This window comes from Callorhinus ursinus, unplaced genomic scaffold (assembly GCF_003265705.2).
Source record: "Callorhinus ursinus isolate GAN/ISIS: 27379988/994484 unplaced genomic scaffold, GSC_fseal_2.0 scaffold126, whole genome shotgun sequence".
NCBI lineage: Eukaryota > Metazoa > Chordata > Mammalia > Carnivora > Otariidae > Callorhinus > Callorhinus ursinus.
The window spans coordinates 858,792-870,715 of record NW_027397188.1 but is presented as its reverse complement, the minus strand read 5'-3'; the positions used below and the strand labels follow the sequence as shown (position 1 = coordinate 870,715).

At 64.3% G+C, this 11,924-nt stretch overlaps 1 protein-coding gene and 2 non-coding genes across 6 annotated transcripts; 2 read left to right on the top strand and 1 right to left on the bottom strand.

Moving 5' to 3' along the window:
* The first annotated feature begins 492 nt into the window (after positions 1-492).
* On the top strand, positions 493-622 carry LOC112814606 (small nucleolar RNA SNORA17). The gene has a single exon (XR_003205815.1). It is a non-coding gene; the product is annotated as a small nucleolar RNA SNORA17 (small nucleolar RNA).
* A 423-nt stretch (positions 623-1,045) lies between these two features.
* LOC112814604 (small nucleolar RNA SNORA43) lies at positions 1,046-1,181 on the top strand. The gene has a single exon (XR_003205814.1). It is a non-coding gene; the product is annotated as a small nucleolar RNA SNORA43 (small nucleolar RNA).
* A 2,502-nt stretch (positions 1,182-3,683) lies between these two features.
* DIPK1B (divergent protein kinase domain 1B) lies at positions 3,684-11,821 on the bottom strand. Of its 4 annotated transcripts, XM_025860203.2 has the most exons (6): positions 11,658-11,797; positions 8,616-8,792; positions 8,380-8,514; positions 5,622-5,729; positions 5,324-5,500; positions 3,684-4,836 (listed from the first exon to the last, which is right to left on the bottom strand). In XM_025860203.2, the coding sequence occupies exons 3-6, from the start codon at positions 8,443-8,445 to the stop codon at positions 4,027-4,029; spliced, it is 1,161 nt and encodes a 386-aa protein (XP_025715988.1). In that variant the 5' UTR covers positions 8,446-8,514; positions 8,616-8,792; positions 11,658-11,797; the 3' UTR covers positions 3,684-4,026. The 4 variants fall into 4 exon arrangements, with proteins under 4 accessions (XP_025715988.1, XP_073746153.1, XP_073746152.1 ...); XM_073890052.1 differs by lacking the exon at positions 8,616-8,792 and having other exon boundaries at positions 8,389-8,517; positions 11,658-11,821; XM_073890051.1 differs by lacking the exon at positions 8,616-8,792 and having other exon boundaries at positions 8,380-8,517; positions 11,658-11,820.
* Between the last annotated feature and the right edge of the window lie 103 nt (positions 11,822-11,924).

Here is an 11,924-nt window from a genome sequence, read left to right as displayed (position 1 = left end):
CGCGCTGGCGCCGGCCGCCCCCGCTCGCCGGTGGGGACCCGGGGGAAGCCGCCGCCCGCCCCGGCCGTGTGCGCGTGCGCGGTGCCGGCGGCCCTGCTGGCCGGGCGGCCTGCTGCAGAGCTGCGTGCGCTGCCCGCGCGGGTGCCTGCCCGCCGGCGTGTGCGACGGGCCCCAGGGCTGGCGCTGCGGGCGGGCCCGCCGCGCCGTGACACGCCGGCGTTGCACACGCTCGAGCCGGGCCGGGGCTCCGGGGGGCAGCGCAGCCGTGCGCGGGCGGTCAGGCTTCTCTAAAGGGGAGGTTTCTTCCCCCCGGAGCTGGCCTGCTGGAAACCGCGCGCTTGGGAGGGCGCGTCCCGGGCGAGCTGACACGTTGGTGCTGGGATGAGTTCGCCCCGAAGTACGACTGTGCTGCAGATTCGGCCCCTTGTGTGCAGTCTCCTGTGTCGGGGGTACTTGGTCCTTAATGCACGCGGCCGGGGAATCTGCCGACAACCTGCCCCCAGAGGCGTTGCAGGTGTGGCTGTTTGTGTCACACTTGTGTCATTCGGTGGCAGAAAGAAGAGAGGCTTATCTACGCCCAGTGTTCAGCTGGTGAACGTCTGGATGATTAAAGTCTGACACCCGACCCAGCGCTTTGGGCCTTGCCTGAGGCCACCCTGTGGAAACCGTCCCCCCGTCTCCTGGTTCTTGGATGGTCTCCGACGGGCACGTGGCCCTAGGTAGTGGGCCGCTCCATTTCAGGCGGAACAAAGGACGCCCCTCAGTAGTTCCTCCTGCTTCCTGCCTGGCCCGCAGGGTAGGTTTTTCAGAATCCTGCAGAAGCAGGGAAGGTTTGCTGGAACCTGGTCCGGTGAACGGTAACGATGACGGCCGACTTTTATTATACTCTGATCTCGGGCTGAGTATTTTTGTTACTTAATACAGGAACGAGGGCAACGGCTGTTGCCCCGGAGGGACCCCGAACACCTTCCGCCACCATCCAGGCCGAGGTAAGAGGAGAGACGAAGCTGGCCTCCCGGCTGGGTGGGAGGGAACAGCTGCCCTGCCGGTGCTGGACCTGCCGGCACCCCAGATCCAGCTGCTCTGCTGTACCTCGGACGTCAGGGCAAATAGGAAGTGGCTATTTCTACGCTCAGTGCTCAGAACAGTGAGCACTAAGAATGGTTTGTAGCCGAACATGCCGTAGCAGCTGTGGATTGCTGCTTGGCGGGCACACCCGCCTTCGGGCTTCTAGCTAGGAACGCCGAGCATGTCACCAGGTGCTTTGGTTTTCTGATTCGTCTATAAGATGACACTCAGGAGGTTCGAGTGAGCCATGCATGTGTATGAGCCGGTGGCCAGTTTGGGGCACAATGGGATTGACCAGGAGAGGGTCTCCTTCCTGGAAATGGTCATTCTGTAGGTGTGTTTGGAGGGCTTTTTGGAAGTCCTTGCCAAGCGTGTCATGTGTGTCTGGCTGAGATCTGCTATGAGTGGCCTGGGGTGTGTTGCCGCTCCCTGCGGGGGCTACCGAGGCCTGTGCCCACATACACCCCTGTTTTAAGGACCCTTGAGACTAGCGGCACAGGAGGCCATCTGGTCAGGCTGGGGAGGGGGAGGGACCCCCAGAGGGCTGCACCTGGCTTTGTCCTGCCAAGGAGACAGGTCGGCCCGTGTGGAACCCTGTAAGCCAGGGCTCTGGTGAGAGGAGGGGGGTGGCCTCGGTAACCCCACTGGAGTGACAGGTGTGACTGAGGCTTTCCTGCCTTCTTGCAGGTGGAGAGCTCAACACTGGTACAAGCAGGCGAGACCCGGGCTGGCTGCTCAGGGTGACAGACTCACCAATTTCAGGTTAAAAAGAGTAAGATGTTTGGCATTTATTTTCTGAAGCATTTGTGCAGAACGTGGGTGTGTTGGGAAGCAGTCACGTGTGCTCAGCTCATGAAGCTTGCACCGGGGAGGTCTGCTGGGCCAAGGCAGCAGGAACTGTCAAGTGTTGGCAGACACTGTTCGGGATTCCAGAAGGTCCGGGCGGGCCAAGGCAGAGAGGAGGGGTCGGAATAAACAGAAGCTAGTGGCCGTTTGCGGAGGCACAACCAGACGCCGCTGTGGCCTGGGCTCTGCTCTCAGGCGGGGAGCCACTTCAGGGACAGGGCGTGCCCCAGCTTGCAGGCCCCAGGCCTGTAGGGGTGGCCCTGTGTGTGTGCCTCATGTAGCAGGTGAAGGATGAGCAGGCTCTTCCCCTGGCACCCTGTGTCCTGCTTCTTAATCCTCCAGCCGTTGTGTTCTAGGGGGAAGAAAAATCCTTGCAGCGTTCTCCAGCTGCCCAGAGCCCACGATTCTAATTTTCTTTTCATTAAGATTTATTTTGGAGCATAAGCTGGGGGTGAGGGTGGACAGAGGGAGAGAGAATCTGAAGCAGAGTCCACACTCAGCCTGGAGCCTGACGTGGGACTTGATCCCACGACACTGAGATCGTGGCCTGAGCTGAAACCTAGAGTGGGGCGCTCAACCGACAGTCACCCCAGTGCCCCAATTCTAAACTGTTTTGTGCTGTATTTGGATTACCCACCCCACAAGGGAGAAGAATCTAGATGGGAAAGAAAGTTACTTTTTAATGTAGGTAAGGATGAGTTTTAGGAATCAATACTAAAAATACAGGTATCACAGTTGAAATTTTGGAATACATTTTTCAATAAAAGTGTGTGTTGGCAAAACTTGAGATTGGTGTTGAATAAACCGTCTTCACTTGGTTTTTCCTCACAGTGTGATTAGCTGAGGCCAGAGCAGGAGGCTGGTGGGTACGTGTGTGCACATGCACGCCCACGCCGGTGGGTGCAGGGAGGAGGGGGGCAGCTCGCTTTCCTGAGCTGTCGCCTGCTTATTTGGCTGTGTGACGTTCAGGGGTTCCTGCATAGCCTTTCCCAGGCATTGTAACCACTTGGAGTTGAGCCTGCAAAGGTCAGTGGCCCCCGAGGACTTCGGGAGTAGGCTCTGCCCACCGCAGCCCGGGACGGGGACGCAGCCCTTCCCCCAGCTCCGAGCCTCCTGGTGCCTGGGATCTCTTAATAAACCTTGTGACTACTTGTGTGGAGGTTTTGAAACCTTGCCTTTCGTCAAAACAATGCTGGGAGTTTTCACTTCCCAGAATGGAAGCAGAGGGAGCCACCTGCTGATCGCCTCCATGGGGCAGGTCACAGCCCTGCATATTCTCCATTCAGCGCACCAGCCTGGGCTCAGCAGTGGGGCCTCCATGGGAAAAGGGTGTCCGGCTCCTGCAGTTTCCCCTTGGGGAGAGGCAGGGAGAATGCTTGGCTCTTTCCTAGATGATGGATTTTTCACCTAGTGGTTTATGGATATGTGTTGGAAGTCCCGCGCGGCTGGACTGTAGGAGAGGGTCTGGGACGGGAGGAGCCCGGCCCTGCAGCTTGTTACCAGGACACCCGGCTCTCCATTGGTACCTTCCTTGGGAACCGTAGCACAGTGCAGCAGCATCCGGCATCCTATCGCCACCCCCCCAATGTGGCTCTAGGAGAGACCGTACCTGTGATGCCCGCTGAGGCCTCCCCAGCGGATGGGGACCCGGAGGACCATGCTGCATTCCGTCCAGCCTGGGCAAGAGCAGCCCCACCTCTGAGCTCAGAAGGCCAGTGGCGGGTCTGGGAGGCAGGGGTCCAGCATGGCGTGAGGGAACCCAGGGACACTCACAGAAAAGCTGTTTATTTACATCACACGTTCTTCAAAGTAACAAAGTCCCGGGTGAGTCCTTCAGCCAGCCCTTGTGGTCAGGCTCCAGGTGCTCCTTCCTGCCCCCCCTTCCAGCTATGCGGCTCCCCCGTCTGGGTTGTTGGCATCTGGGGCAGAGGGAAGGACCCCCTTCCCTGGCTTGTTGCGGGTGGATGCAGGCCAGGCCTCCAGCTCCTGGGTCCTGTCCTTTGCGGGGTGGTAGGGTGAAGAGGGAGGGAGACCCAAGGGCGGGAGTGGCTCTCTGGGGCCCCAGGCAGCTCCCTGGGAGTGGGGACAGGGTGGGGGGCTGGGAGCCAGCCATCACGAGTACTTGGTGTTGGAGATCTTCTTCCAGAGCAGGGTCTTGAGGTGGCTCAGCACCAGTGAGTGGTGGGCCTCCACCTGGCTGGCCAGCCCGCTCAGCGTCGTGCAGGTGCGCAGCTGCTTGCCCAGCTCCTCGCGCAGGTCGGCAGGGGCGCCGGGCAGCAGGTAGTCCCGTAGCAGCTCGCACACCTTGGCCAGGTTGGGCTGGATGAGGTCGCCCTTGCACTGTCTCATGAGCTTGTCACAGGGGGCCCTGCAGTCCCGGCCGTAGGTGCAGTCCGAGCTGCGCTCGCAGTGGCGGCCCTGCAGGAAGCGGCGCACCGTGGCCTCGGGCGCCACCTGCTGCAGGTCGGCCATCTTGAAGTCATACTTGGCGGTGTAGCCCACGTTGGCCAGCGTGGTCTCGCACATGTAGAAGGTCCCGTAGGCGCCGTGGAAGAGCTCCTCCACAAACTCCAGCAGGCCGATGGCGATCTTGGCCCTCCAGGGCCACGCGGGCCCCAGCCACCGCTGCAGGGCTGTGTGCAGGGCGGGGGGCAGCAGTGGGCGCAGGAGGGGCGGGAGAGCGGCCCCGTGCCAGGAACCGTGTGGGACCCCCTCAGTGACATAGAGGTCCCCGCAGGAGCCCAGCAGCCGGGACGCGTGCTCCTCCTGGAGGGACAGCAGCAGCAGGAACTCATTCCGCTGGAGCAGGGCCCACACCGACTTGGCCTCGGCCAGGGACACCCTGCTGTCCTTGTTGAAGTCGGCCATGAGCAGGACCTGCCCAACCAGCGCGGGCAGGGAGGGCAGGTCTCCCAGGTTCGCCTGACATGGGAGACCCAGAGAAAGGGAGACCACGTCATTTCAGGGCCAGTGAGCCTGACCTGGTGGTGACTTTCTACGTTGGCAGGGTGCCCACCTTGACCTAGTCGGCTCGGACCCCTGGTCGTCCGCTGGGTACATCTGCCAGCTTGGGAGAGCCCGGCCTCCAAGCACACGGAGGGGACAACCCAGGGCTGTGCAGAGCCCCCCTCGCCGACCACTGGTGCACCGTCCTTTCTCCAGGAGCTGCTCCTGGGGCCCTCATGTCCCTGCATCTCCACCGGTGCTCTGGGAGCTGGGGAGCAGGCACTTGGATCTGCTCTCACCCCACTTCCCATGCGCAGGGTCCTCTGCACCCAGTAGGTGCTCCCCTGAGCGGAGGTCTGCTTGGAGCTGAGGTCCAGCCAGATGCCTGGCTGGGGGCTGTGGCTCCCACCCCTGCCCCCGTCTCCTGCCCTGAACTCCGCACGGCCCCCAGGAGCCAACTGACCTTGAGAAAGCTGAGGGTCATCTCTCGGAACTCCTTAATTGAGGTGCCCCGAGTGGGCTTGTCGAACAGCACCAGCTCCTGCCGGGGGGCCGGGTCCGACCTGGCCTTGGGGTCCAGGCCCTCCTCGATGCCACACTTAATGGTCACCTCCTTGCCCTGCCACAGCCCACTGTACACCTGCATGGGGCCACAGGGGTCCTCGAGCAAACGCCCCCTCCTGCTGCACCCTGCACTCGAGCCCCGGGCCCCCAGGCCAAGGGGCCCAGGGCTGACCCCAGTCAGACCCTCCTGGGCTTACCTGCTGGCCTGGGACAGAGGACAGGCACGTCCTCCACTCTACCTTGTGCAGGTTGCACAGGTCCTGGCAGATGGAGCCGGAGATGATGCCCTTGCGGTACTGGTCACACTGGGGACAGGAGGAAGACACCAGGAAGTGGCCTAAGGAGGTGGGGCCCTCCCCCCATCATCCACTTGTGGCAGGTTGAGGTCCCATTGCATCTGCCGTTTGCCACCTGGTTCTTAAGCCCCTCCACATCTCAGAGGGGCCCCCAGACCACAGCAGCTGGGAACGACAGGCTCCAGCCATACCTGACCACGCGGAGGTCCAGGGCACCCATGGCGCTGGCAAGAGCCTCTGCTCACCGCGGCCCCTTGCAGAGTCCGCGGCGCCCCCCACCTCCTGCGAGGTGCATAAGTCTGGGTCTCCCTGGCATGGGCTCTCCCCAGTGCCAGGAAGCAGGAGCAGCAGAGCCTGAGACATGAAGGGGCCCTGCCAGGCCGCCTCATTAGCCAGAGGCCCCGGGAACCACTGGCAGCAAGAACCAGGCTGGGCTCCCGAGCCGCGGCCGCCCCCCTGGCCCCTTCCCCTGCAGCCCCCTGAACCCTGCAGGTCCTGGCTGACCCAATTAGGATGGTGGGGAAGCCAGAGGTGATGGAGTCGGCTCTTCCCCCCCACCGGGGCAGGGAGGTGCGGCCATCTGGAGCTCTGGAGCTGGGGGTGCCTCCCTGGAAGTGCATCACCGTTGCCATGGAGCCCGGGCCCTTGCGGGAGCCAGGCTGGGAGGAAGGAGAGGGAAGTGAGCGTGCAGAGTGTGGAGAGCAGGGCGCCACCCAAGTGTGGGGAGGACGGAGGGCAGGGCAGGGAGGGAACCAGAGGCCCCGCGAAGGGGGCATTAGGAAAGCAGCGGCCGCTCATCAAGATGGTAAAGAAAGCCTAAGGAAAACCCATTCCACCACCTTGTAGGGAGTGCCTCCACCCCAAAGGGTCGGCTCTGAGCCCCAGAACTGCAGGGCCTTCGAGGGGGCCGGCCAGGGACACGCTTCTGCCTGGCACCACGCCTCCCCACCAGTGCCAGGGAAGGAGCCTGCTGGCCACACTGCCCCCCTGGGCTGGGGAGGGGCTCCCCAGGGGCTGAGAGGGGCAGTGTGCCCCATGGTCTCGGGGTGCCTCCAGCCCATCAGGCTTGGGGCAAGCTGCCCTGCTTCCCAGCCTGTTTCCCCCTGCGGGGGGCCGAGTACCTGCCAAACACCCAGAGCCTGTAAGAACTTGACCTGTGACCCCTGGTCGCACCCTTAGACACACTGTGGAACCCCCACGAAGCAGGCAGGTCTCCTCTGGAAAGGAGGGGGCATCCCCACAGCCCAGGGGGGACACCCTAGGGAGACAGCCCTGGGCACACAGTTTCCTCGGGCTCAAACGCCTGCTGAGCCTCCAGGCAGCTGGTCCCTGCACCCCTGGGCCAGAAACCCCTGCCCCGCCCACTGCCCTCACTCCAGCGGTGCGTCCCTCCCACCCCCATAGCTCACTCCAGCCCTCACCTGCCGTGCGGGGCCCATGGCCACTGCCCGCCGCACCATCCTGGCTGCCCCCCGCCATCCTGGCCCTCCCCAGCCCCACCCTCACCCTGAGCTGTCCAACAGCAGGGCTTCTCCCCACCCCCCTACCCAGAGGCCCCACGTCTGGCCTGGACTGTGAGGGCAGAGCCATGTGTCCGGTGCCCAGCTCAGGCCTGGCCCCTGGAGGCCACCGGTGAGCCTTTCTGAAGCGCGCCAAGAACAGGCAGGAGACAGGAAGGCCTTTTCCCCCAAGCGTGGGAACTGCGTCCTCAGTGCCCCATGCTGGCCTGGCCCTTTGGGGAGGTACTTAGCCAGCAGTTGGGGGGACTGGACGCCACCCGGCCTCTTGCAAATCCTGTCGCAGGGGTTCTCCCACCTCTGGACTTCCCCACATTTGGCCCCTGTGGGACCCTGGCCAGAGCAGGCATGCCTGCGCCCTTCCGGGGCCAGCATCAGTCCCACACAGCCCCCCAGGAGAGGAGGCCCCTTCATCTTACAGCGGGGAGGAGCAGCTCCAGCCCCGGCCAGTGGCATCACAACCCTGGCCAGCAGCTCGCTGGGGGCTCCAAACTGCCTGGGAAGGCCAGGCAGGGTGCGGGGCAGGGTCAGAAGAGTCTGGGGCTTGCCAGGGCCCCTGGGGCTGGTGTGGTCGGTCCCTCCAGCCCGAGTCCTGGGGTGTCCACTAGGTGTGCACCCGTGGGTCCATGTGCCTTCCTGTGTATGGGCACGCGCGGGCTCCTGAGCCCGCCACCTCACGTGCACACCCACGGACACATGCCCACTCCTGAGCGGCCCACACGTGTAGACGTGCACGCACACCTCACACTCACTCTAGGCCACAGGCTGCCACTTAGGCCCAGCCCGCCACCCCTTGTCCCCAAGGACCCTGCCTACGGCCTCCTTTGGTGAACCCCTGGCCCGGGGGGGGGGGCTCAAGGCCACCAGTACCTGTCCACCCCAGTCTCCCTGCTAAAAGTCCCCTCCGCAAACATCTCAACATCCCAGCCCCCAGCTCTGCTCTCCCACGCTCCTGCAGCAGGGCCCTCCCCCCGCCGTCCCTCCCTTCGTCCCTGCCGCACCCAGAGCAGGCAGGTCCATCTCAAAGTCCACCGCGCCGGCGCCTCTGAGGATCCAGGGCCAACTGCATGTGACCCGTGCGCATGGGCCAGCACCGGGCAGGGAGGAGCCCTCCCACAAGGCCAGCCCAAGGTGACACTTACGATAACCACCTGGCAGACGTGCCCACGGCAGAGCTCCGCGTGGGACGAGTAGTGCACGTACACCATCCAGCTGCCCACAGAGACGCCCAGCCAGACCAAGAAGACGTACTTGACCCTGAGGCCCGGGAGCCGGCCCTGCTGGGAGAGAGGCCTGTGAGGAAGCGCCACATTCGGGGTGCGTGTGCCCTCTCCACCAGCCCCAGCCTTCCCAGCGGACCCCTCCCTGGGGCCAGCACCCTGCCCTGCTCCAGCTTCCAAAGCTGCCCGTCGCGGAGGGGGCGTTCCTGGGCCTCGGCATGCCCACTCTGGGGCGGGGCCAGGTGCCTAGCGCTCTCAGACTTTTACATCTCACGAGTGGGCAGGAATAAATTTCAAAATGCACGGAGACACATGGTAGACGACTCTATGTTGATCTATTTTGATGAAAAAAGATACAAATTTCCCTCCTGCCTTGCTGACCTTTAACCTCTGCACAAGGTCAGGCTGGAAAATCCGCCGCCCCCCCAGCCACCCTCCATCCTCTGACTGGTGGGCAGTTCCAGCTGAAGCAGGCCGGGCCCGGGAACAGGTATGGAGGCTGCAGGTGCACAGGGCAGGCCTCAGCAGCCCAGGCACCCTGGGAGCCTTAAAGAGACAGCACCTCGGACACTGCGAGCAGGCGGCATCGTCCCCAGAACCAAGGGTGCACCGACAGGTGAAGAGCTATGCAAAACAGGGTCCGTCCACATCGTGGAAAATCATTCACTCTAAGAGGAAGGAATCCCAGCTCCCGCCACAACGCGGATGAACGTGGAGGGCAGGGTGCCGAGTGAGATCAGCCCAGCACGGAGGGACCGATCCCGAAGGGTCCACTCCCAGGAGGCCCCAGAGGAGTCAGACCCACAGACACGGGGTCAGGGGTGGCGGTCAGTGTGTAACGGGACAGAATCCAGTCTGGGACGATGACTATGTTCTGGGGACAGAGGAGACGGTGCACAACACCGGGAACGCACGGACACCCCTGAGCTGTGCACTTAAAAGCGCGTAAGAGGATAAAGTTTAAGTCACGTGTATGTTCCCACGACAAAGAATAAATAAGACAGACATCCCACGGCCCTACGGCCAGAGGCGCTGCCCCCATGTGTGTGTGGGGGCCGGGAACAGCGTCTTGGGGGCTCAGCCCCTCTGCCAGGGCTCCCCAGCTGACGCGCAGAATCACAGGTGCGGGGGGCCCAGACCCACCTGCGGCTGCGGCAGGTGGGCGAGGGCACGGCCTCCCATCCGGCTGCCCCTGCCCTGGCGAATCCCAGGCCACCTGGACTACTGTCCAGGAGCAGCCAGATGAGGGGATGGGGTTACCAATGTTCCAGTCGGGGCGGGCCGGGCCCCAGAGAAAAGGGCTGGAACCCAGGGCCAGGAGGTGCTCCGCGCCCCACTGGGCGGCGGCTCCAGTCCCGTTAGCCCCGGGGCCTGCTTAGCCAAAGGCTGGGGCTGGCTCTTCAGTGAAGACAGGGTAGGGGCCTCTGCTGTGGTCATCTTTATGGCTCCTCCAGGAGAGGCAGGGGCCTCCCTTCCTGCTTCCCGGGCACCAGTTCACAAAGCAGGCCCCCCTGGGAGGGGCTGTAGCAGGAGGAACCCTGAGAGCGGCAAGGACTGGGGTGCGCTGGGCACAGCCAGAGGGCTGGGCCTCAGGCCCACTTGTCCTGCACCACATCTGCTTCCGTCAGATTTGTTCAAAAGGAAAAACAGGAAAACAGAGAAACAGTGTTGGGGGGGGGTGTTTTGGCAGGACAGGGTCAGAAGACTTCCGGCTGGCAGAGAACAATGCTGTAAGGTGGGGGTGAGTGTGTGGCCTTGGGGGGGGCTGGCAGCCAGGAGGAGGGCAGGCTGGAGCAGCACTGGACCTGGGGCTGACCCCAGAGTGGACTCAGGCTCACCGAGGGACCACAGGGCCCACCACAGACACGAGCCACACCCCAGCCAGACCCCACCCCCCACCCCAGGCTCTCCCAGGACACTGTCCCCACCTGGCCAGCTCTGACCAAGCTGACACCCTGATCTTAGAGGGGCACCTCCTCTAGGAGCAGTCCCTGACCTCCATGGGTCCTACCTCCCGCCAGGGAGTGAGCCCCCAGGACAGGGCAGGTCTTACTCTTCAGTGCGTCCCAGGCAACTGCTCCCCAAGCCCACCTGGCCCTGATTCCTGGTGGAGCCACGGACTCAGGGGTCAGTAACAGCCACGTTACCCAGGGGCCAGCACCCCACATGCACAATGGCACCAAGCCTACCTCCAGCCCAGGAGGGAAACTGAGGCTCTGAATGTGACCTGACAACAGCACGTGGGCAGGGCTGGCTCAAACCCCTGGGAACCAGCCTGTCCTGGGTCCTAGGTCAAGCTCTGGGCCTCCCCTGCAGCAACCTGGTCAAGGTCCCTCCCTCAGGGGACAGGGGAGGGGGCAGTGCACAGCCCACTTCCTGGCCTAGGGGTGGGCCATCAGACCCCTCAGCTCCCACCCGGCCTAGAGCTGGGCCAAGACCAGGATGCACCCTGAGGCCCCAGGTGGGCAGGAAGGGTGTCCCACACTGACACAAAACCGACACGTTTCCTGGCTCTGAGGCTCCCCCCGCCACCGCCCCACCCCCGGCGGGGAACCCTGTTGCCCTGGCCCAGGACAGCCTGGGGAGGCCAGGGAGGTGCGGGCTGCTTGGGACAGGACTGCACCCCAGGCCAGCCCGGTCATGGGGTGGGCCTGGCTCAGACCACCTAAACCAGAAGTGACAGGCTTCGCAGCGGGGCTCCCAAGGCAGCCTGGGCTTCCCCAGTAGAGAGCGGGCCACCGGCAGGGACGGTGACTTGTCCAAGGTCATGGTGGGGGTCAGGCACACCCCTAAGCTCGGGCTGGCTGGGAGATGACCCAGGGGCAGGTTCTGTCCTTCTGAGAGCGCTTCTATGTGTCCCAAGTTTTCCATAACAGAAAAACAAACCTTACCGCTTTTAAGTGAAAAAACAGGCACGGACCTGGCGTGCTTTCTGGGCCTCCGGGAGGGGTGGGGCGGTGGGGGTCCAGCCCGTGGGGGAGGGGCTTCTTCAGCCCCGGGGTCAGGGCTGCCACCCCGCAGCATCCGCCGCCCCTCTGCCCGCCCCATCAACGCCCCATCAACGCCCCCTCCCCAGCCCCTCCCAACCCCGCAGCCGCCCCAAGGCCACGCAGCGCGGCGCGCAGGAACCCCGCGTCCCGCAGCCGGCCCCCTGGCTGGCCGCCGCGGCCCGCACCGAGGCCGGGCGGGCGGGCGCCTACCTGCAGGCCCTTGGAGAAGGGGCAGAAGAGCACCAGGTGCGCCAGGCGCCGCAGCCGCCGCATGGTGGGCCCCCGGCGTGCGCGGGCCCGGCTCGGCTCGGCCTCAGCCCCGCGGGCCGGCCCGCAACGGCCGCCCTCTGCCGCCGCCTTCCCGCGCGCCCGCGCCCGCGCCCGCGCCCACGACCACGTCCACGTCCACGCGAGGGCGCACTCTGCCGGCCGGCCCGGGCGGGGGCGCGGGCGCGGGCGCGGGCGCGGGCGCGGGCG